Source organism: Rhinichthys klamathensis, unplaced genomic scaffold, assembly GCF_029890125.1.
Source record: "Rhinichthys klamathensis goyatoka isolate OS25496 unplaced genomic scaffold, OSU_Roscu_1.1 h1tg000041l_1, whole genome shotgun sequence".
NCBI lineage: Eukaryota > Metazoa > Chordata > Actinopteri > Cypriniformes > Leuciscidae > Rhinichthys > Rhinichthys klamathensis.
In genome coordinates, this window is record NW_026606588.1 from 410952 (window position 1) to 435993 (window position 25042).

General features: G+C 42.3%; 1 protein-coding gene across 2 annotated transcripts in view; it reads left to right on the forward strand.

Moving 5' to 3' along the window:
- Window positions 1–25042, forward strand: part of cenpe (centromere protein E) — a 51051-nt gene that overhangs the window by 19320 nt on the left and 6689 nt on the right. Inside the window, exons 21-46 of one of the 2 annotated variants that reach the window (XM_056246997.1) lie at window positions 418–549; window positions 964–1141; window positions 1868–2013; window positions 8654–8935; window positions 9205–9423; window positions 12040–12108; window positions 12190–12273; window positions 12496–12717; window positions 13181–13378; window positions 14572–14745; window positions 14828–15184; window positions 15315–15473; window positions 15765–15845; window positions 16625–16708; window positions 16784–16900; window positions 16989–17177; window positions 17971–18126; window positions 19958–20038; window positions 20377–20484; window positions 20568–20750; window positions 21310–21525; window positions 22412–22618; window positions 22699–22902; window positions 23402–23545; window positions 24116–24228; window positions 24324–24421. In XM_056246997.1, the coding sequence (XP_056102972.1) occupies window positions 418–549; window positions 964–1141; window positions 1868–2013; window positions 8654–8935; window positions 9205–9423; window positions 12040–12108; window positions 12190–12273; window positions 12496–12717; window positions 13181–13378; window positions 14572–14745; window positions 14828–15184; window positions 15315–15473; window positions 15765–15845; window positions 16625–16708; window positions 16784–16900; window positions 16989–17177; window positions 17971–18126; window positions 19958–20038; window positions 20377–20484; window positions 20568–20750; window positions 21310–21525; window positions 22412–22618; window positions 22699–22902; window positions 23402–23545; window positions 24116–24228; window positions 24324–24421 (4201 nt within the window). The remainder of the gene's footprint in view (window positions 1–417; window positions 550–963; window positions 1142–1867; window positions 2014–8653; window positions 8936–9204; window positions 9424–12039; window positions 12109–12189; window positions 12274–12495; window positions 12718–13180; window positions 13379–14571; window positions 14746–14827; window positions 15185–15314; window positions 15474–15764; window positions 15846–16624; window positions 16709–16783; window positions 16901–16988; window positions 17178–17970; window positions 18127–19957; window positions 20039–20376; window positions 20485–20567; window positions 20751–21309; window positions 21526–22411; window positions 22619–22698; window positions 22903–23401; window positions 23546–24115; window positions 24229–24323; window positions 24422–25042) is intronic. The other variant, XM_056246998.1, reaches the window with a different exon arrangement.

The window sequence follows — 25042 nt, forward strand, 5'->3', positions numbered from 1 at the left end:
TCCACAACTTATTGTAATTATCAAATCACAAAGACTGCGATTTAAGTAAATAATTACTGTTCATTTACACGTGAGCAGCTTATGAGTTTTGTAACTTTCTTATAGTCACTTACAAAATTATATTGGTTTCACTTAAATACATTTTTGTACAGCAATATATTTTAATTCGATGAAAAATTATTTTTATAGCCATATTGATATAAATATAAAATATAGGCCAGATTGTGCAGCCCTACAAACAAGATTTTTTTTCCTTCTCTTAAACAAATCAAATTGTGGTGTATTTAGATCAAAATTGACTTAACAAGGGAAATCAAAAATCATGCTTTCTAGGAAACGGTAACTCTGCTTTGCTGTGGCTACAAACGCTCTGTGTTATGCATCTCATATTCAGTTATGGTTTATTGCAATCTGCAGAGCGACAAGGATCTCGTGCATGAAGTGACGTGTCTGAGGCGCTCTCTGGATGATGCGGAGACTCTCAGTTTGGAGACGAAGAAGGAATGGGCCTTCCTGCGGAGCGAGAACATCTGCCTCAAAGAGAGAGACGTGAGTAGAGCTGTGTGTGTAATGAGTAGGGGTGTAACAACATATTGTCACAATATATCACCACAATATATCACAATACAAAAATGCATCCATGTTTTGTGGGTAGTGACTATATATGTTATAGTTTGCTCAAAATGAAAACATTTTTTCAGTTTTCAGAGTTTTAATGTCAGTACATTAACCTACTATATAATGTATAATAATGCAGTGTGGGAATATTTGTGGGCCTGATAATGCCAAATGTCTGTTACTAGTAAAAAGTGGCCTACATTATTTTAAATATATCTAGTCAGTGACAGATCTGAATCATGAATATTGCTATTCTGGCGTCTCTATTGTCCTGTGCTTTGGGTGTCCAGCACTGAGTCCAAATGGTGTTGTAGTGTTTAATGTGAGTCATGTGACTTCGCTCAGGTGACCCTGACCACAGACCATGAGAAGATGGAAGCTGTGGTGAAGACGCTTCAGGACAAGCTAGAGCTGGAGAAATCTCGCTTCAAGAAGATGCAAACCGATCTTCAAAGGGAACTGATGGGAGCCTTCGACGAGAACACCAAACTAACGGCTCTGCTGGACGGGAAAGTGCCAAAAAGTGGGTGCAGAACCGTCAAAGAACATGCAAGAGGCACTCTGAGATTCAGCCGACTGCATTTACTGTCTACATTCACTTCGTCTTGTCAATGATTCGAAACGATCAGTTGAAGGCGAACTGAACCAACATCACAGGGATAGTTCATTCCAAACCTATAAGACTTTCATTTATCCTCAACAAAAATATAAACTTTCATTTTTGTCCATCCATTGAAACTTTCCAAGCTTCAAATGGCACATAAAGATATTGTAAACTAATCCATGAGAATGAAGAGGTTTATTTCATTTCTTCTGAAGAGACGCAATCTCTTTATATGATTAATACATTTAACTTGTTTTTTTGTTTTTTTTTCATATTAACAATGATCAACAAGCTTATCAAATATGGTAAACGGAAGCGCCACAGTTTAGCTTCCATGTGTATCATATTTGTGCAACACATTCTTATGGGTTACTTGTATGAAGCTTGAAAATGTTGATCTGAATTTCAATAGATGGACAAAAAATAACAATCTTAAAAAAAATACAAATAACTAATGAACGTCATACATGTTTAAAATGACATGAGGGAGATTAAATGATGACAGGATTCATTTGAGGACCTATTCCTCTAAGATTTAGCACACTTGTACATGCAGTGTTTCAATCATGGTAGTGTTGTATGTTTGTCATTTAAGGAAGTAATTTGTTACTTTTGATGTTCACCCTCCTTTCCTCCTCTTCACAGATCTGACCGATAATCTGGTGTTGGAGAAAACGCTGTGTGACGTGCGTAAGGAGCTTGACCAGAGTCTCGAGAGGGAGCGACGTCTGCAGAGCAAGACGGAGGAGTTCGAGACGCTCTCTGTTAAAGTGGAGGAATTACAGACACAGGTTAGAGAACCGTCTCATGGTGTCTTAGCTCGTCTCTGCACCTACATGTCTAAATCTCCTCCATTACGGTTCATTCTCAGGTGTGTGTTCTGTCAGAAGAGCTGCGTTCTGCTCGAGAGGAGCGAGACGCTCTGATATCTGCTCAGTCCAGTGTGAGAGCAGGAGCCGGTGAGACGTGTGTGTCTGTGGATCCGCTGCTGGAGACGGAGAGCGATCTGGTGGAGGCTCAGCTGAAGGAAGCAGAACTGACCCGACAGCTCACAGAGACTTCAGAACGCCTCCAGAACATCCAGACGGACCTGCAGCTCGAGACGCAGGCGAAGCACACACTGCTGGCGGCACTGGAGGAGGCCACGCAGAAGGTACACACACACTTTACACCACACACACACACACACACTGCTGTCGGTACTGGAGGAGGCCACGCAGAAGGTACACACACACTCCCACCAGACCGAAAGGGGTTTAACTAGAGCGCTGTTATTCAGTGCTGTAATTTGATGCGAGTGGCGGAAGCTTGAAGTGCACAGTGGGCAGAAGCGACTAATTGATTATGACATTCGTTGTCTGATTTTCATTATTTTATGGATTAGTTGTTGCAGCCCTAGTTCTAACACTGTTTTCCCCTGTCAGTCGCTGCAGCTGAGCTCCGAGCTGGAGTGTGTGTGCGGCGAGAGAGACGCGCTTCGGTCTGAGATGCAGCGAGTTCAGAGTGAGCCGGATGAGATGGAGAACCTGCGACGCACCATCATCTCCAAAACTGAAGAGCGAGAGCAGATGCAGGAGATCCTACAGGCCCTGAGAGACGAGAGGGACCAGCTCAAGAGCGACCTGGAGGAAAATGTGGAGATGGTGAGCGCATACGACTGCCGCCAGGTCACATGATCTCGCTCGGCTTACAGACCCTTTAACCCTCGTGCATCCATTTAAAAGTTACACAGGTGCATAGTGGACAAAAAACAGTCATAAAAATTAGGTTTGGGACCACAGATTTAAATGTGGTCTCATTTTAAAGAAGACCCATGGCAGATTAGTGTTGAAGTAAAAAAAAGTTTAAAAAGTAAAACCAACATGTTTAAAAAAATATATCTAACTTTTTATCTATAACTGTACAACTGCTAGAAAATCAAAGCCATAAATCTAAATTAGTTGTTACAAATTTGAGGTTAATATATATATATATATACACTCACCGGCCACTTTATTAGGTACACCTGTCCAACTGCTCGTTAACACTTAATTTCTAAGCAGCCAATCACATGGCGGCAACTCAGTGCATTTAGGCATGTAGACATGGTCAAGACAATCTCCTGCAGTTCAAACCGAGCATCAGTATGGGAAAGAAAGTTGATTTGAGTGACTTTGAACGTGGCATGATTGTTGGTGCCAGAAGGGCTGGTCTGAGTATTTCAGAAACTGCTAATCTACTGGGATTTTCACGCACAACCATCTCTAGGGTTTACAGAGAATGGTCCGAAAAAGAAAAAACATCCAGTGAGCGGCAGTTCTGTGGGCGGAAATGCCTTGTTGATGCCAGAGGTCAGAGGAGAATGGCCAGACTGGTTCGAGCTGATAGAAGGGCAACAGTGACTGAAATAACCACTCGTTACAACCGAGGTATGCAGCAAAGCATTTGTGAAGCCACAACACGCACAACCTTGAGGCGGATGGGCTACAACAGCAGAAGACTCCACCGGGTACCACTCATCTCCACTACAAATAGGAAAAAGAGGCTACAATTTGCAAGAGCTCACCAAAATTGAACAGTTGAAGACTGGAAAAATGTTGCCTGGTCTGATGAGTCTCGATTTCTGTTGAGACATTCAGATGTTAGAGTCAGAATTTGCGTAAACAGAATGAGAACATGGAACCATCATGCCTTGTTACCACTGTGCAGGCTGGTGGTGGTGGTGTAATGGTGTGGGGGATGTTTTCTTGGCACACTTTAGGCCCCTCAGTGCCAATTGGGCATCGTTTAAATGCCACGGCCTACCTGAGCATTGTTTCTGACCATGTCCATCCCTTTATGGCCACCATGTACCCATCCTCTGATGGCTACTTCCACCATGTCACAAAGCTCTAATCATTTCAAATTGGTTTCTTGAACATGACAATGAGTTCACTGTACTAAAATGGCCCCCACAGTCACCAGATCTCAACCCAATAGAGCATCTTTGGGATGTGGTGGAACGGGAGATTCGCATCATGGATGTGCAGCCGACAAATCTGCGGCAACTGTGTGATGCCATCATGTCAATATGGACCAAACTCCCTGAGGAATGCTTCCAGCACCTTGTTGAATCTATGCCACGAAGAATTGAGGCAGTTCTGAAGGCAAAAGGGGGTCCAACCCGTTACTAGCATGGGGTACCTAATAAAGTGGCCGGTGAGTGTATATATAAAAAACTAAGATTGTGTTAGGTGTAGTACCAGATTTCCCCATTAGATAAAGCAAAACTCCAACAGAGTTTTTCTCTCTCAAATATTACAAGCACACACAAAAAATGTTCATTACACGCATACAAACCACACTGACATCCATACAACACACAAGTATCGCTGCATAATCTATCCAATCGGCTCTATTATACGCATAAGCAGAAAACAGGAATAAAGCGAGTATTTGCTTTATAGGCCAAACCTGAAAAATGGCACCATCTGGTATACAATAGTAAAAATGTACATTTTGAAGCCTTGCCAACAGAATGAAAGCCTATTTACAAAAATTGCATCATTTTATAGTTCAATGGCCCTGGGATTAAAAATTGCCGTTTCAATGGGGACATTTGTTCAACAGGCCCTGAGAGGAACTATGTTTTGTACCTAGTGCAATTTATTTATTTATTTTAAGGAAGTTGGGATTAAATAGTAAAATTCCAATAAAAATACACACCTGTGCCAACATTTATGCAGTTGGCATTAACACAGGCAAAGTGATCCATAAAAACCTGAAAAAGACAATGTCCATAAAGTGGCACGGGTTAAACCCTGAGCTTTATCCGCTGCAGATGATTGAGACTCAAGCAGAACTGAGAGACGCTCAGGGGACGGTGAAGGACCTGCAGGGAGAGATACTCGATCTGAGGTCACAGAGAGGTCAGACGCCCGACCAGGACCAGAAGAGCCGAGAGCATCAGGTACACGTCAATTACAGCTCCTGCGATTCCAGTCATTTATTTTTGGCTTCCAGTGATTATGAAAAGAAGATAATGGAGATAAAACATTTATTGCACTGCATTCTGTTTCCCAATGATTAGTATTTCCTGCCCCTCCTTCACAGCAATGTGATTTCATTATTCCCTGAAAGTCTAGAGTTTAACATCCAAATCGGTAAAATATGAGTGTCGTAAAAATGCGTTCTAATGCAGGATATTAAAGTTATTAATGCATTAAACGGCTCACGCTCTTCTCCAGGTGGATCTCTGTTCTGAGGCAGAGTATACTTTGAGCTTCAACATTCATACAATTGCAGTCAATTACTACAGTGAACACAAACCGTTGGGAGAAAATCTGTATATTAGATCTGTGTGTTCGACGTTAAAGTGACAGCAGCCTAATACACTCCTGCTATCTGTCAATCAAACCACAGCAGACAGAATCACTCGCTGCTCTCGACCGAATGACCAGTTTAATTCAGACAGTGAATACTAAATGCTATTTTACTTTAATTTTCTTCACTTTCTATATTAGTACATTACTGAATACTAGAGCTACATGATTAATACCAACGTTGTTCAAGCGACATACACCGGTATTGCGGTATATTAAAAATTCATATCATAACAATAATAAACACCGGTATACCGCCCAGCACTAATTTCACTGGTATCTAAAATGTCCGTATCTCAGCAATCTTATTTTCAGCATTATATACCAATATCATTATACATATTTATATCATGAAGAAAAACTTGGGCGATTATTACCAAAATCTTAAATCAAGATGCATTCCCAATTGTTTTAAATAATCGTGATTTAAATATTGACCCAAAATATTTTTGACAGATTTGACATATTCAAGCAGCCTTACTTGGAAATCCACAAGGGCTGGGCAGTTTGACATTACATATGACTGTAGAAAATGTGATAATTTTCCTAAAACCCACACACCCCAGTATCCACACACACCTGATCTCAGCGTTAAAGCGTCCCGTGTGTGTGCAGCTGACAGGAGAAGAGCGACCGCTGTCTGAGAGATCGGACCATCATGACCAGTCTGAGGCGATGGAGAAGATGAAGGCAGATCTCAGGTCTGTAACGGAGGAGAGAGAGCAGCTTCAGGAGAGCCTACAGCAGATGCACACACGTCTGGAAGAGAAGACTGAGATGGTGAGAGGCAGCGTCACTCAGCTACACTACAGATAACACGTGTGGCAAGAGGAGTTCACTTAAAAGGGTCCCGTTTCACTAGGGCTGGGTACCGAGTTCGGTACTTTTTAGGTACCGACCGAATTGCCTCGATACTACCGAGTATCGAAACATGTCTTGTTTTTCGGTACCACATTTCGGTACCTAAGTGGTTAATCTCGTCAATGTCAGTGAAACAATAAGCATGCAGCATGATTGGCTGTGGCGGAAAAACACTAGTTTACGCGGCTGCCCAGAGACGCGGCTCGTCGCACGTGAGGCTGCAGTGTGTGTGTGTGTGTGTAAGCGTGCGTCCCAACCCAGATAGATAGAAAATATGTGGAAATGATCCAAAGTGTACCTATGTCATGTGCCAGACTCGATGCCAGATGCACGCGATGCAATATTTTCGACAAGATCATTGCTGCCAAGACCGGGAACACGGTAAATCTAGGCACTGAAGCGCACAAAATACACTTGAGAGTAATGGTGTTCACATCGAACGCGAATAGAGCGTCAAATACGCGTCTATCGCGTCTAGTTCGACGCTTGAATCTTCAGCTCGAGTTCAAATTTTTCAACTTGCGCGGAAGACGTTCGCGGCAAACGCGTCGCCCAATTCGCGTCATTCGCGACGCCCGGCGCGAATGATGCGTCTATTCGCGTCTTTGCATTGACTATGTATGTAATCTACTCGCACAAATAATTAAATTCGCGTTCGGTGTGAACACACCATTAGTAAACACTTGTTCATTAATAAAATAATTAAAATATCTCCTTGCTATTGTTTCCACATCCATAATCATTAGGCTACTTTTGCCAGGGCTTTGCTGCAAGCTTCACGTGCAGGTATATATCCCGCCCCCCAGTAGCCTATATTTAATTTAATTCACATTTATTTGTATAGCATTTTTCACAATACATATGCATTTTCTGTAAAGCTGCTTTGAAACGATGTCTAAATTACAATTTAGATTGATCTGTTATCAGAGGTGACAGTGTAATGCATTTCAATTAATTTTCATTCAGTTTCATCGTTAATTAATGCATTAAGTTAAAGCAGAAACAATGAGCTCATTGAAGTAAAGAATACATGTTGTTAAATGATTAGGAAACATAGAAAACTTTAGCATTGGTGCTTTTTTACATACTCAAAATATGAGTGTAAAAAAGTCAACAAACTGAAAAAAAAATTAGGTAATGTTATATTGTTAAACCTGGTTACATAAAATTGGTATCGAAAAAAGTATCGTTCAGGAACCGGTATCGAAGTCAAGGTATCGGTATCGGTATCGAACATTTTGTTACGATACCCAGCCCTACGTTTCACACAAGGCCACAAGAGACCGCACTTGCTTACAGTGGCCTTGTTACATGCACTAACAAATGTTTCTGTAGTGTGAGTTTTGTGACCTTGATAGCAAGCGATGCTGTTGAAATATCTATAATGCAAGTTGAAAGGAAGTGTTTTCAGATTCAACTTTATTATCATTGTGCAGAGTACAAGTACAGAGCCAATGAAACACAGTTAGCATCTGACCAGACGTGCAAACCTTGAATATAAGTGTTTTGTTTTAGATGCTGCAGGTTCAGTCCGAGTTACAGGAACAGCGTTTGAATCAAGAACAACGTGATTCCAGCGAGGAGAACAGCGCTCCGCTTCAGGTCTGTAACTGACTTCTGTTTGACATGATGCGAGTTTCACCTTTAGAGATTTAATTTAATATTCAACAATATTATTGATCTCCTGCATTGACAGCATTATATGAGAACTGAGCTGAGCTGACGATGACATCACGGTTTTCTCCAGAGCGGCTATATATATATATATATATATATATATATATATATATATATATATATATATATATATATATATATATATATATATATATATGAAGTAAATTAATAACTTTATTACAACAGAAATGAAGCATCACTGATCTTACTTAAGCTGGACTGAGACGCTCTTCTCTTCTGGAAACACACTTTGCTCCATTATTCTCCTGTTATCTCTGTAACGCTGCTGTGAAACACTCTGTGCTGTGAAGCGCTGTAGAAATAAAGCTGACTTGATCTGACTTTAGAGTTTGTGCGGGTTAATCTGATGTTGTAACATGTTCTACAGATCCAGACACTAAAGAAAGAGCTTGAGACTTTATTAGAGGAGAGGAACCAGCTGACGTTGGAACTTCAGGAGACGTCTGAACAGGTGGAGATCTGAAACTATAGAAATGAATATAGACGCCCCTAGCTGCACGTGACGCATGAGATTAAATGTGCTGTTTCTCAGGTGTGTGTTCTGTCAGAAGAGCTGAGTTCTGCTCGAGAGGAGCGAGACGCTCTGATATCTGCTCAGTCCAGTGTGAGAGCAGGAGCCGGTGAGACGTGTGTGTCTGTGGATCCGCTGCTGGAGACGGAGAGCGATCTGGTGGAGGCTCAGCTGAAGGAAGCAGAACTGACCCGACAGCTCACAGAGACTTCAGAACGCCTCCAGAACATCCAGACGGACCTGCAGCTCGAGACGCAGGCGAAGCACACACTGCTGGCGGCACTGGAGGAGGCCACGCAGAAGGTACACACACACTTTACACCACACACACACACACTGCTGTCGGTACTGGAGGAGGCCACGCAGAAGGTACACACACACACTCCCACCAGACCGAAAGGGGTTTAACTAGAGCGCTGTTATTCAGTGCTGTAATTTGATGCGAGTGGCGGAAGCTTGAAGTGCACAGTGGGCAGAAGCGACTAATTGATAATGACATTCGTTGTCTGATTTTCATTATTTTATGGATTAGTTGTTGCAGCCCTAGTTTTAACACAGTTTTCCCCTGTCAGTCGCTGCAGCTGAGCTCCGAGCTGGAGTGTGTGTGCGGCGAGAGAGACGCGCTTCGGTCTGAGATGCAGCGAGTTCAGAGTGAGCCGGATGAGATGGAGAACCTGCGACGCACCATCATCTCCAAAACTGAAGAGCGAGAGCAGATGCAGGAGATCCTACAGGCCCTGAGAGACGAGAGGGACCAGCTCAAGAGCGACCTGGAGGACAGTAATGGGATGGTAAATACTGAATTCTGCTCATTATATTAATATACAGGAGTCAGCATTTGAAGTGGATCAAAAAAGTCCATCAAAGTTGTCCTAAGACAAGAACGGGTATTGTTTAAAATTCATGTATAACTTTGTAAAAACTTAATAGGTCCTCTTTAACATGTACAGTAGTCAACATTTGAAGTGGATCAACACCTTTTATAAACTCTTGGTGTACTTTCAGGCTCTACTAGAACAGGTTTTCCTGCTTGAATGTTAATTATTCTCCTCATATTCTCCATTGTTGCCGCTCCTCTCTTCCCAGTCTGTCAGTAATGCTCTGTTTACTTCCTGTCTCTATGAAGCCCCTCCTCCTGAAAAGCACACTGTGCTCTGATTGGTCGCCTGTAGCAGTGTGTTGTGATTGGTCGCCTGTAGCAGTGTGTTGTGATTGGTCGAGCGCTTCGAGTGTGTTTGGGAAATGTCCCGCCCCTTTCCATAACCGCCAGTTTAACACACTACTAACTAGGGATGTGCACGAATTTTCGAATATTCGATCTCTAATTATTATTCGAAAAATAAAATACTATTCGAATTTTACTACTTTGCTTTGCTGGCCGTAAATGCAGTGAATCCATGATAAATCCCAAGCACTAACTCGCAGTTATAATTAAATGCACTGGGTGGCGCTGTGGAGTGTGTTAACAAGCTGTGTGTATTTGATCACATAATGTTGTCGTCTGCCTCGCGAAGTTTGGAATTACTTGAAAACGATCTTACTAAATGGAATTACTTTTGATCGAATTAATGAATTAATCTGAGTTATAATATCATCAACACAATGAGAAATCACATGAAATCCAAACAGTCGTATGAGGAAAGATGGCTGTCCATCACGGCATTCACGACTGCAGGTAAGCGCAGCTGGACCCCGCGTGATCCGAAATGATAACTTATCTTATAGCAAAATGATTTTGAGACATATACTTCCTTTAAGTTTTGTTGAGGGGGACATGTTTAGTGCTGTTAGAAACTTAAAACACCGTTATCTAGTGTCTCTGAAGCGTCTGTCAGCGAAGCGCCTTTTCTCACTCGAGCACAAATTGCTGGCGGTGCCTCTGCATGTGGATATTGTTTTTCTCAATAAAAACGTGAAACCATATAAAAACGATAATCATATGCTGCCTCGAGTGTGTGTGTACGTTCTGTACGATATCTGGCGCAATCTGCTTTATTAGGCGTTTTTTTCCCCGTTCGCGCTGCTTAAGCATGCTTTTATCAGTGTTTCCGCTACATTCATTCTGCCGTGGCGCGCCGCCACACCTAAAATCATCCCGCCACGGCTGCAGCTTCTCGGTCCGATATTGTTTGTGTTATTGTTAAGCCCCACTAAAGGCATACAAAACATTGTAAAGCACCATAAAGTTTTCACACTATATTCCAAGACTTCTAAAGTCATTCAATAGCATAATGTGAGGTAAAAATGTATATTTAAGTCGTTAAGTTAAAGTTAATGAAAACTCATCTCTCCTCAGTCATTCTCCATTCAGCATTCAAACAGCGCGTCGCGTTCGGTTACGACAGTAACACATAGTAACACGACGACACTCTCTTCAAGATCAATGTTCCCTTTATACTATATTTGTAGATAAAGGTCTATAGTTTGCATAAAATTACTTTATCTTGCTGGAGTTTATAGCGCTTTCTAAATCACATTCCTTTCTCCCGGGTGTCTGTTACTACAGCACAGCACTAGAGTAGAGAGCACTATGAATTGTTCTTCATGCGCACTGTAAGTTAACTGAAATTTAAAACTGTTAAAAGAAAAGGCTTAATAAACTGTTGCATAGATATAATACATTAAGCAGATATAATCTCTTCGCTTTGTGCTTTGAACCTTTCAATGCGAAGCGCTGCACGCTGTGACTTCGCGTTGCTTCAAGTGCATCATTCTGCGCACGCGATGCGCATAATCGCTTTGCCGCTCTTATTGGCGCCTTTCATGTTATAATACTTAGGGGAGGTTTAAACACATGGAATAAAGGGGCGTGGCCAATGGGAATATCACTCATGGGCCACGCCCCTCCCCCTGGCGAAATGGGCCTGCCACCACGGCTGGAAAAAATCCTAGAGGAAACACTGCTTTTATTAATGCTTTTGTTTTTTATATTTTTGTTTACACATAGGCCTACTGTTTAATGTTTTCAACTAAAAGAAAACTTTAACATATATTGTAAGCTTGTTGTGTATATTGCCTAATTGTAAGCTTGTTCAGAAATGGTGACAAAAACGTGGGGGAAAAAATTCAACTTAAAAAATAACGTCTTTTTCGTTAAACGTCATTTAAATAAACGAATATTCGAATATTCGATTTTTATGAGCCCGAATATTCGAATGCTATATTTTTGAAAAATGTCCATCCCTACTACTAACTCAACCAGGCCCCGCCCCTTTATTCTGTGCATGAATTATTAAGAGGAATGTTGTGACGTGTTGAAAACGCAAGACTACAATGGAGGCGTTTCAGGAGTTCAGAAACACTGACACTGATATAGAGAAGAACGGGAGCTTTTCATGATCACAAAAAGCATAAATGTAAAGCTTAATAGGTCCTCTTTTAAAGTGAGGTGTGTGTGTGTGTGTCAGCTTATGCAGGTTCAGCAGGAACGCAGCGGCCCAATGATTGACACACATCATGATGAACTCCTCCAGCAGGTAATCTGAGACCTTCACACACTCCTGATGTGAGCGCATCAGATGCTGATTATCGTGATGTTTATGTATCGTGTGTCGCAGATGCAGCTGCTCAAGGAGGATCTGGAGACCGCCACCGCGGAGAAGAGCCAGCTGAAGTCTGATCTACAGGACAATGTGGAAATGGTGAGATGAAAACAGTTGAGCCACTGTTTTAGAAAGGAGGATGAAAACAGTGAAATATTATTCCAGTGTAAATCAGCTGTTTTCTATGTGAATATACAGTAAAGTGTAATTTATATCCTGTGATCAAAGCTGAATTTTCAGCATCATTACTCCAGTCTTCAGTGTCACATGAACCGGTATACCGCCCAGCACTAATTATACATTTACCTTTTTCAAATGCAGATGATTGAAAACCAAGATGAGCTGAGAGGAGCTCTTGAGAAGGTGAAAGGTCTTCAGAACGCTTTACTAGAGCTGGAGTCTCAGCGGACGCTCATGGAGTCCAAACTCTCTGAACACACATGTGAGATGGAGAAGATGAAGGCCAGCATCACCTCGCTGACGGAGGAGAGAGAGCAGATCCAGCAAACCCTGAGGAGAGAACAGCAGGACCGAGACCAGACGGTACCGACACATCTGTCCATCGCCGGGCAACATTACCCAAAGCCCTGAAATTAGACTTAATACTTTTTATTGTAATATTTAATATAAAACTTATTTTAATTTTGATAATATTTTTTTTATCCAATTTACCTTTTAAATTAGTAGATTTGATCAATACATAATTAGTAATTTAAGCACATTCCTCACATTCTTTCAACTTTAAATTCAAAATAACACAATTTCATGCATAACCCTTTTAATTCAGCTCTAAATATCTTACATTAAGTGTTGCCGACCTCTTGTGGGCAAATGTGGCCTCGCATTCCAGTCATTCCTAATGTGGTCAAATTGATCCGCGAGGGAAGGATTTGTTACTTTTACACACAACTCCTCGAATCCATTCATTTTTGGTGTGTATTCGTGGTTCAAGTTCATAGGTTAATATTAGCGACCTCTCTGATTTGAATGTGTTCCCTTGGTTCAGATGGCCCAGCTGAAGACAGAGCTCCAGTCTGTGTGTGCCGAGAGAGACCGAGTGTCCTCTGAGAGGATCGGAGACGTGGATCACATGGACCGGATGATCTCTGTGACTGAGGAACGGGATCGGCTCCTGGAGTCTCTTCAACAGCTCACACACGAGAGCGAGGCGCTCAAGAGAGATCGGCAGATGCAGGACGAGACGGTGAGACCCTCATCCAGGCCTGTCAAACGGCTGAAAAGCTACTTTCGCATTTCTTAAATATTAGCGAAATTCAAATTAATTGAATTCTAAAGGCAATGCTTAATGTTAGAGGATAAAGGGTGCTGTATCGTCTCCTATGCCCACAAGAGGGAGCGAGCGCAATATAAACCAGATCCAGCATCACATCTTTTATTGAAATGACATTCTCTTTTAAAGTGCATTAACTTTTGAAACAATTGTTCTTAAAGTATAACTTCCTTAATGTGCATTCAGGGAAAATGAGGCTACAATAGTGCATAAAACTGTAAGTGCATCAGTAACCTTAGAAAACACACTTCAACACACAGCGTAATGAACTACATGAACACACACCGGCAAACTGGCCTTCAGAAACACTCCAGTTCCACTCACTACATCTACACACTGATCATCACACACACCAGACGCTCTAGACCTGAGCGAGTGCGGAGCGCTTTCTGTGGGCAGTGTTTCCAGCTGATGATCATACACACACACACACACACCCACACACACACACACACACCAGACGCTCTAGACCTGAGCGAGTGCGGAGCGCTTTCTGTGGGCAGTGTTTCCAGCTGATGATCACACACACACACACACACACACACACACACACACACACCCACACACACACACACACACCAGACGCTCTAGACCTGAGCGAGTGCGGAGCGCTTTCTGTGGGCAGTGTTTCCAGCTGATGATCATACACACACACACACACACACACACACACACACACACCCACACACACACACACACACCAGACGCTCTAGACCTGAGCGAGTGCGGAGCGCTTTATGTGGGCAGTGTTTCCAGCTGATGATCATACACACTCAGCTCTGACCGATGTGCAGGTTTGGTCATGTGTGTCGTTGCACGATTTTTGCCTGCAACTGAGAGGGTTTCGTCAGCAGGAAAAGCCTTTTCCCGCCACTTTTCACATTAACAACGTAGCCACACCGCGCTGTACTGGATAGGCTAACAAACTGAACGTGTCAGTTACTTCATCTCACACGCCTCTTCACACACCAAACATTCGAATGCATGGATTTTGCATTCGAATGTTCAGTGTTTAAAAAAAAAAAAAAAACGACGAATCAGATCCTCTCAGTTCCCGTCTCTGTTCAAATCCCTCTGTTAACCCCATGTTCCCCCATGATCCCCAGCTGGTGGAGCTGCGAGAGCGTCTGCTGTGTGAGGAGAACGAGAGCGGTCTGGAGGAGTTGCAGAGCAGCCTGGCCTCCGTCAGTGAAGAGCGAGAGCAGCTCCTGGAGATCCTGAAGCTCAACCGAGAGGAGAAGAACCAGCTGAGGAGAGACCTGGAGGAGAAGGACCAGATCGTGAGTCTTCACCAGATCAACTCCGAAACGCTTCTGTAGAACCGCCGTTCTGTTTCTGATCTCGTTTCGTCTCTCTCATCAGATGCTGCAGCTTCGTGAGGATCTTCTGTCGTCTTCTGAGAGAACCGGAGAGCAGCAGGAGACGCTAGCGGCGATAAAGACAGCTGAAGCTAGCGCTCTGGCTGAAGCTGAAGCTAACGTTAGCGCTCTGACTGAGGAGCGAGACCGGCTCCTGGAGTCTCTGCAGGTCCTCAGAGACGAGAGAGAACAGCAGGAGACGCTAGCGGCGATAAAGACAGCTGAAGCTAGCGCTCTGGCTGAAGCTGAAGCTAACGTTAGCGCTCTGACTGAGGAGCGAGACCGGCTGCTGGAGTCTCTGCAGGTCCTCAGAGACGAGAGAGAGCAGATCCAGAAAGAGCAGCAGGAGAAGAGTGAGATGGTGAGACGCTTCCCTTTGATACACAAAGCCTGCGCACTCTTACGGACTATTAAAGGGGACATGTCATGAAAATCTGACTTTAAGTGCATTTAAAGGGACACACACTAAAGCAGCGTTTTTGTTTTCACAGATGGAGCTGTTGAGGCAAGGGCTTCTGTCCGCGTGTGCCGAGAGAGACCGCCTGATGTCAGAGAGAGACGCTGCATGCAACCAATCCAGCCCCTCCGTCAGTGTGACATCACTGAGTGAGGGAGGAGACCTTCAGGAGATCCTGCAGGGCGTCAGAGAGGTAACACCACATGACTATAGGGCTTTCTTCAGGATGGCTCTCATACAGCAGGAACTGAAGTGCCGTGAGACGCGCTTGTTGTTTATTTTGACGGCGGTGAGAACGCCAGAGCTCACATTCACCTGTTCATTAGTTTACAATGCACTGACAAATCATTTACAATAAAGACTGATATTATAAGAATTGTTCATTTTGATTTCATGATGAATATTCTCTGACTCTGATGGGTTGTGTGCCTTTCTGAAGGAATGAAGCCGTTTAAGTGTTTCCTCCATAAATCTCTCTCTTCAGCTGATCCAGGTCCAAGGAGAGCTCAAACAGAAGAAACACCAGGAGTCAGATCCCATGAGCCACAAAGCTCAACTTCAGCAGGTACAAGCTCAACGTCTGTGTGTTCTCTGTACATGTGACGACATGTTGAGTTCTGCTGCACTAGAGAACCGGTTTTTATTTAAATAAAATGGAGCAGCTCTCACTCCCATAAAGGTCCCGATATACTTCGTTAAATTGCCGAACGTTCTGGCATGATGTGATTTTTAACAAGATCAAGCCAATAACAAAGTTCTTTTGTGGAGTTCGAAACAAAGTGAACTTCCTGGAAACAGCCAATAGTGTTTAGTTTAGCTCACAGACTGACAGCACCATGGAAGCGGATCCGAGCGCTGATGATCGCTGGATTCAACAGTAGATGTGAATAATTCTAGCCATTTCATTCCTAACCAGCGGACAGTTGGAAAACGTTATAAAACTGGAGCGTTTGAGCGACCGAACACACACTCTAACACACATTGATCTGTGACGCGTCAACGCTCGCTTCGGCCAGGTGGTGTTTATAGCAGAGGGGGCGGGGCTTCAGATTCTAGAGCGTTTGATTGGACAGAAGATGTGATGAGAAGCGGTGATGTCATAAAAATACGTGATCCATTTAAGCAGAAGTTTTGAATGCTTATATCTCCTAAATGCTAATTTTATCATTGTTTTGGAAGCTTATTCATAACCTTAAGACTAACATATTCAGACTAAAAGCTAAACTAAAATTTTGATTTCAGGGGGCCTTTAATGTGATCAAAATAGTGGGAAAAGTGGAACCAGTTCGATCACTCACAATTCCCATCCCTCATGTTGTGCGATTTCTTTGCGCTCTTGTCCAGATTCAGGCCCTGACGGAGGAGCTGGAGTCTCTGAGGAGTCGGAGAGAGCGGATCCAGAAGGACCTTCAGGAGGCGGCAGCGACTGTGAGCACTCATGCCATCGCTGTAACACCATCTGAGATCCTCAACACCACTGACTGTTCTTACTCTCTCCTGCAGTCTAAAATGTATCAGGATTTGCTCCATGTGAGTAAGGAGGAGCTGAAGCAGCAGCAGAAAGAGAAGGCCGAACTGATGGAGCGGAGCGCAGTGAACGAGGCACAGCTTCAGCAGAGGGTGAAAGATAAAACACAAAAGCTACCCTTACATGTGATGTGACGGGTGAATGATTCAATGCTGAGTCTCTTATTCTGTTTCCTCTCAGTTGAGTCAAATGAGTGAAGATCTGTCGGCTTTGAGTGCCGTACGAGACCAGCACAACACCGAGATCCAGACCCTCCAAACAAACCTCACCTCGCTTACAGAAGAGAAGGATGAGCTCCTGGAGACACTGAGGAGAACGAGGGAGGAGCGAGAACAACTGAGACACGATCTTCAGGAGAGTGAGCACACGGTGAGCGTGTTAATCTGGGCACGTAAACTCACACTGCCGTGAAAATGGCTCCTTTCTTAAAGAGATATAAATCTATGGTTTCCCCAGAAATATCAGCTATTATGTGTAAAATACCTGATCATTTATTATAGCTCGTCAAATTTGCCCTTTTTTCGGTGTGAGCAAAAACACACTGTTTGTGTGTGTCCCTTTAAATGCAAATGAGTTTTAGCTCCGCCTCCGTTCAGAAGAGGGCGGAGCCTTCACACAAGCTTCAGAGACTCCGGCAATAACAACACAGGCCAATCTCACTGATCCAGAGTCAGGAGTAACAGCAGCGAGTGCAGCCTTACGGAGAGACTCAGGGAGAGCTTCACTTTTACACGTTTCTGAATGTTAGCGGAGACATTTCTGTAGTTGTTGTGGAGTTACACTGATCATCTCCTCATCATGTTGAACTCTTCCACAAGTGTCCACAGTTCCTGAGGTGTTTATAAGACAGCGCTGACATGTTCTGGTCAATAGTGTTCAGTGTCGTCTGTGCTCGACCACAGAACAGTTTCAGGCTTTGCTGGATCTTCTCCAGTGCGTTAGAACTGGTCTCTGTTGGCGCTCGCCGAACCCAATGTCGCTGGTGTGTGTGAACGTGCAGATTAAGGGCTGGGAATATTACAATAAGATCCTCTTCATACGCCAGAAGGAGCGAAATCTAATCAGCTTATTTTTGACATGCTCTCAGAGAAAGACTCATCATGAAAATCTGAGTAACTGTGTTCTGGTATGTCCCCTTTAAAGTAATCTGTTGTTTCTTTAGAGAAACCGTCTGAGCGAGGAGCTCGAGTCTCTCAGTGGAGTGACTGATCAGCTGGAGAACCAGAAGACTCACGCTGAGCAAGTCCTCGAGTCTTTAAGAGACGTCACAAAAGAGAGGGATCAGCTTAGACGAGAACTGGAGGGAAAGCTGGAGAAGGTGAGGTCCTAATGTGCCGGGAAAGAGCAATAAATCTCACTTCTACATACTGGATCTGATGTCAGAGGTCATCATGAAAGATGTTTAATGGCAAAATTTCATAAACTCATAAATGTTAAAGGTTCTTCATGGATTCATCAGTGCCAATATTAACATGGAATCTTTCCATTGCAAAAAAAGGTTCTTTAGATTGAAGTGTTCATAATGGTTATGATCACTGAAGAACCTATTTTGGTTGTCAAAAGAACCTTTCAATTTCATCTCTCCGAAAACCCACTTTTTTAACATTTTAATTTTAAAGGGTCAGTTCACCTGAAAATTAAAATTCATCGTTTACTCGCCCTCATGTCGTTCCAAACCAGTAAGACTTTTGTACATCTTCATGACCGCTGCGCAACTACCGCTTTGACGCTTCAAAAAGTTCATAAAGAGATCGTAAAACTAGACCATGGTTTAGTGGTTTAGTCCAAATTTTCTGAAGAGACTCGATCGCTTTAACCCTTGTGCACTGTTCGAATTCTGTGTACACCCTTTATGGAGCGGGTCAAATTGACCCTAATTGGATTCAATACAATTCCTCAAATCACACTATGAAAAACAACAAAGATTTAGATACAAACTGTAAACTTTTAATATCAACATTTGTCAAACATTACAAAAACATTATATCTGAAAATATGATTTATAAAAATGTTTTTAAACCATTTTTTAAACCAATTTGACAAAATTGGAAAATAAACAGTATACTGACTTTTTTGCATATACATTTTTTTTTTTTTTTTTTTTTTTTATGCTTTGAACATCGTAACTGAACAATAAAATTGCTGTATAATGAAAATTTTTCATTTTCCTAAGTTAACTTTCGCTAGTTTCCTAAGACCTAGTTCCCTAGTTTCATTATTCACTCACAGGGAAGTGAGAAACCAAACATAACAAAATCATACATCAAATAAATGTTTATTTATTTTTTGGCTCTGTGAAGCTGCCTTTGAAAATCCTACATAAAAGTTTTGGTTTAAAGCTAGGTATTTTAGATATCTTGAATAATGAAATGAGAGCTTATTTTACTATCTGTGTCTGACAAAGATTTTCATCTGTAATTTGCAAATAATTCTAAACACTGTGATTTTAGCTTTTTCAAGTGTGTTTGGTTAGGGTTAGAGCACTTTTAGATGCACTTGCACATTAGAACTGGAGTTGAAGTGCCCTTACATACAGAAAATAAATGTTTTTATTTTGTCTGTACAGTTGCTTTTGAATGGCTGCCTATGAGGGTCAAATTGACCCGCGAACATCACGAACGTAATAGTAATTTTCTTTGTATATGTCAAAACACATCAGCATGTTGAAACTTTGCACGCATGTTCATCATGATAAATGAGAAAGGCACAAAATATCAAGAAAAAAAACAAAGGTTAACCAGTATTTCCAACAACTAGAAAATCGAAACGGGTCAAATTGACCCGCAACATAACACAAGGGTTAATGATGAACAGATTGTGTGCGTCGATTCAATCTGTTGATCATTAAAGCGGTCGAGTCACTTCAGAATATTCAATTAATATGGATTACTTTTCTCTCTATTAGATCGCTTTATGAACTTTTTGAAGCGACAAAGTGGTAGTTGTAGCTGTCAATGAAGTGTCAGAAATCGCTCAGATCTCATTAAAATAAAGATGGATAAGTCTTACGGGTTTGGAACCACAAGTTTTTCATTTTTGGTAGAACTATCCCTTCAAGTGTGTGTGAGCGTAGATCATACTTCAGTGCAGGGACGTGTTCACTGGTTAGTAAGCGGATGTTTGTGTTAACCCTGCTATTCTCCACACAGCTGACACACATCGAGTCTAAAGCAGAGCAACTGGAGAAGCAGAAGATCCTGCTGGAGTCTGAAGTCCACTCGCTCAGTCTGGTGAGTCTGATACGTGTTTCTAACCTAGAATAACCAGATCTAAGCTTAAATGAGACATTCTGTCATTTACTCTCCCTCATATTGTTCCAAACACAGAATATTTGAACCCCAAATAAGATATTTCTTATGAAACCTGAGATGTTTTTGTCCCTCTAACCAGTGAGTTTTGCTCTAGCGCGTGACGCTCTCAAGTTTCCATATGCAATGCGCACTGTGTGTTTAAATGAATAAAAGCCTAATTTACTCAGTCATTTACTCCCATGCTGTCCCATTTTTGGCTGAACTTTCCCTTTCAATCTTAACTTGTTGTTTTTAAAGCGAGTGTCATTGTGTTTCAGTCTCTCACTGAGGTGAACGCTAGCGTGTCGGATCAGAGTAACACGCAGTCCAAACACCGATCTGCACATCTGATTTCTGAGATTGATGCGTCCGAGGAGAAGCTGCAGGTAAATGCTGATGAGTCTGAAACATGTGAACTTCAAGACTCTCTGACCAGAAATCTGACGTGAGGTTTTACTTCCATGTGAAGGCGGCCTTTGCGAAGCTCCAGCTGATCGTGGATCGTCCCACTGATGCGTTACACGACGTGAACCGTGACGAATGGGCCGTGATCTATCCGCTGGTCCAGTTCATTCCAGCGGCGCAGAGAAACGTCCATGCGATGCACACAACAAAAACCACTAGACTGAACAACGTGCTGATCAAGATTGCGGTAAGAGTCAGCAGAGACACATCTCATTTGAACAATATATCGCAATACAAAAATGCAACTATGTATCGTGGATCGTGACAATATGTATTGTGTATAGTTTAGAGTTTTAGTGTCAGAACTACATTATTATACATTATATATAATAGTTTAATGTAATGTGTGAATATTTGTGGGCCTGATAATGCCAAATGTCTGTTACCAGTAAAAAGTGTCATACATTATTTTAAATATATCTAGTCAGAGACAGAGTGCAAGCAGATTCGTCTAAAATAATTTTGCATTTTCAGCTTCAGCTTCAGAATCATGAAAATTGTTATTCTGGTGTCTCTATTGTCCTGCTTTGGGTTTCCAGCACTGAGTCCAAGACTATTCATTTACACACACAATGTAAAACCAATCAACAGTACATTTTAATCAACAGTACATTTTTTGTTAACCTTTTACCATATGTCTTGGAGTATCGCATTAATATCGTATCGTGATATGTATCGAATCGTGACATGAGTGTACCGTTACACCACTACTGTATTGTTAAAGTAAGCAAAACTCGCTGTTGTAGGAGGCGTACAGGAGACTAGCGCAGCGCTGCAGGACTCACTTCGAGACGGAGGTCCAGCGTGACGTGGCCTCGTTCGAGGAGTCTCGACTGCAGGACCTGCTGGTTCTCACGGCTCGGGCTCCGGCACAGGCTTCACCCGCACTTCAGGACGACCTACAGCAGGTCTGGGATCAGAGACTGTCACATCTGGTGGAAAGACGACAACAGTTCCTGCAGGTGGGATCATGTTCAGTGTTTGGCAACAGGCCACCAGCAAACACCAATCACGTTTACTCCGGAAAATACACAAATAACCATTTTCTTGTTCCTGTCATAATTGATTTACTTTGACACTATTGAGCTTGATAATGGCACTATTGTCTTTTCTAGAGCTGCTTTATTGCTGATTTGATAGTAGTTCAGTTCAATATAAATAAAAAAAATCCAATTTTGACACTATCAAATCAGCTGTAAAGCAGCTCTAGAAAAGACAATTATTCAGCTTAGTTCAGTTCAATGTTGATTCAATTAATTGATTTTTGCAATATTGACACTTCTGAACTTGTGAAAATAAGCTGAGTAATTGTCCCCTCTACAATGATTCAGATTCAATGACTATGAACATTTGTAATGAATTGAATCAACATTAAACTGAGTTGAGCTCGAAGTCGTTTCATAATTTAAATATATTTGGGAAAATTGGGTTTTTACAGATGTTAGAAATTTGGTTTTCATAGAAATATTGCACACCCAGGTTCCTAACTGATGACGAGGACTTGACACAGCAGCCATCAAGTGTTTGAATTCTTGCTTATTCATTATAATTAACTTTTTTTCAGAATTAAGTAGTTGTAAATTATTAGACAATTCATAATTTTTACATCAACTGTACATTCTTTTAGTTTTGTTAATTGGTATGTTTCATCAGGCCCCAAAGATAAAGTAAAGCTGAGTATCATCAGTGTCGCATGTTTCATAATGATATCTCCCAAGGGTAGCATGTACAGCGGTCCTAGTGCTGAGCCTTGTGGTACTCCATACTGATGAATAAATAAATGACTTGACTGTAGTTTTCCATGTTTACTTTCTGGTACTGAAGTATCTTATTTTATGTGTTCATCAGAAATTGGAGTGTGTTCTGAGGGTTCTAGAGGACGGTGTAGCCAAACACTCGGTGCTCGTGTCAGAGGAGCGTCAGCACAGGACGCGTGCGCTCTCGGATCTCACGGCTCTGCTAACGTCTCCTCAGTCCGCCGCTATCGTACAGCTCCACGAGCAACAGATCGCGCGTCGCACTAAAGCCATCGAGCTTCTGAATGCACATTATATTGTGAGTAATGCATGTTTCTAAATGGTTTTATCTGTTTTTGGCTTGCTGCTCTTTCCTGACCAATCTGTGCTCATCAACAGGCTCTGTTGAACGACTGCGAGTCTGAGATCTCGCCGCTCATATCATCGTCGTCTGAGTCTGAGCGGCGGCTGAAGGATCTGAGAAGAGAGACTGTAACTCTGCTGAAAGCGCTAAACGGCACCCTTCCCAAAGCTGAGGCTGAACTCCTGCAGGACAATCTCAGTCTGACGCTGCGACTGCAGCAAACGCAGAAGCAGATGGAGGTACGCAGTGGGTGAACGTGTCTAATGTGCATCTTATTGTGAACAATTCGTCCATGCATATGTTGCATATGCAACTTTATTTACTCTACTAAAGCATCAAAATACCATAGGTTTGCAGATATTTAAGAAACATGCTAAGTTCACATACTCGTTTCTCTGAAACACTTCTACAGCCAGTTATTTTGTTTATTATTTTATATAATGTGTGTCCTCAAACTGGCTGCCCGTGTGAGCGTCGAGTCTGAGGAGGCGGGGAAACAACGATCTCCGATATTTCGATTTTGGACTGCAGTACCGATTCCGACCACTAGCTGTAATTCTTACAGACTGCACCTTTAACCTTGTAATTTAATTAAAAAAATTCAAGATTGGATCTTCTGGTGAAATTAGACTCTTTTTATTAACTAAGATCAACAAAAATGAATGAATATTGTTACAGATTATTGGTCGGTAGTTTGAGTATGTGATGGTAAAGCGTTCCTCGTTGTGTGTCTGGCAGGAGGTTCTGGAGCAGACGAAGGGCCTGAAGCTTCAGGCAGATTCTGCACACCGGACACATCTCCAGCTCCAGGAGCTCGCTGCCCAGCTGAAGCAGAAGCAAGGCCTCATTCACAACCTGGAGGCTAAACTTAAAGAGTCAGAGGTTCGTTAATGGTTCACTTAATGATGGCCATTAGACAGTTGAGTTTATAAAAAGGAAGCAGGAATGTGAAACCCATGTCAGTTCATCAACACCATATCTAGGTTTTCCCTTTTGACGTAAAAACAATATACTGAACAAACATGGATAACTGGAGTAACCAGCGGACCAATGGCGTCGCAGCGTCTCTAATGTTGGTCTGGTGTTTCTGAAAGTCGAAGTGTGTGATCAGAGTGATTGGGTTTATTCCCTCCAGAAGCGTCTCACACACACGAGTGTGTTCCTGAACACCAGCATCCGAACGCCAGAGAACACGACAGCGTTTGTTTCGTCTGACGCTTGACACACTCGTTTATGATGGAGGGAAAAGAGAAAGATTGGCACTAAATATCAGTAATTAAACAGTTTCTGCAATTTCCCAGGAAGTGACTGGAATATCGCATAAAACATTTGCAAATAGTTAATCTCGTAACTTTAGATGGTAACACGGTTAGCGTTACAGCTGCCACACCATCCGATGTTTTTCACCTGTGGTTTCTCTCTATCCACCTCATGCTTGGTATTTTCCTGCAGGTCCTGTTTAAGAGGAACATGACTCCGGCTGCCGCTGAACTCGCCGGCTTGAAGGACAAACTCGTCAAAATGGAGCTGGATCACATCGCTGTCTCCACGAGCCATGAGAAGGAGTGCGTGCTGTAATGCAGACTGGAGCCTGTTAGCGTCGTGCAGATCCGGAGACTGGGAACAGCCTGTAACGTGTCCTGTGATTCCTTCCTTCTAGAATGGCCCAGATGAGCTCCATGTTGGAGCACAGAGCCGACGTGATCCGCAAGCTGAAGGAGAGCCTGAGGAAGATGCAGCAGGACGACGAGCAGTCATGTGAGAGACGCTGGGCCACTAGTCTGTGTAGAACTGAACTCACTAATGATTGATCACATGGTGAAACGCTTTCAAAGACCCTGAATTCATTTTTATCTTGTGCAAATTTATATTTTATAGTTTAACTTGCTTGACTTTAACTTTACTGATCGTCCAGCCGACAAAACGCCCTTCTGGGAAAAATAATAATCAGACAAAAAATGTATAAAACTGTTGTGAGTTTTGAAAAGGACATGATCTTGGACCTTTTAGTGCGCGCATCATTATAAAGACTGAATCCCTCACAGCCTCGTTTCCATCCGTGTTCAATATGGCGTCTAACCTGAAAATGGTGCAAAGAAACTATTTGAATATGAATGTGAATTTTTTTTTTTTAGAATACAAAAAGAGTAGGAACATGAATTAAAGGTTTAGTTCACCCAAAATACGATTCACTCTCATGTCTTCCTAAACCAATAAGACATGTTCATCTCCAGAACATGAACGTTTTAAAACATCAGTTTTAGTTGAACAGGCTTTTTAGTCGAGGGGCGAAAGTCCTATTGGTTTGAATGGCATTGATGACAGAATTTATTTTGGGTGAACTAGCCCTTTAAGAGAGGAACAGATTCAGTGTTGATG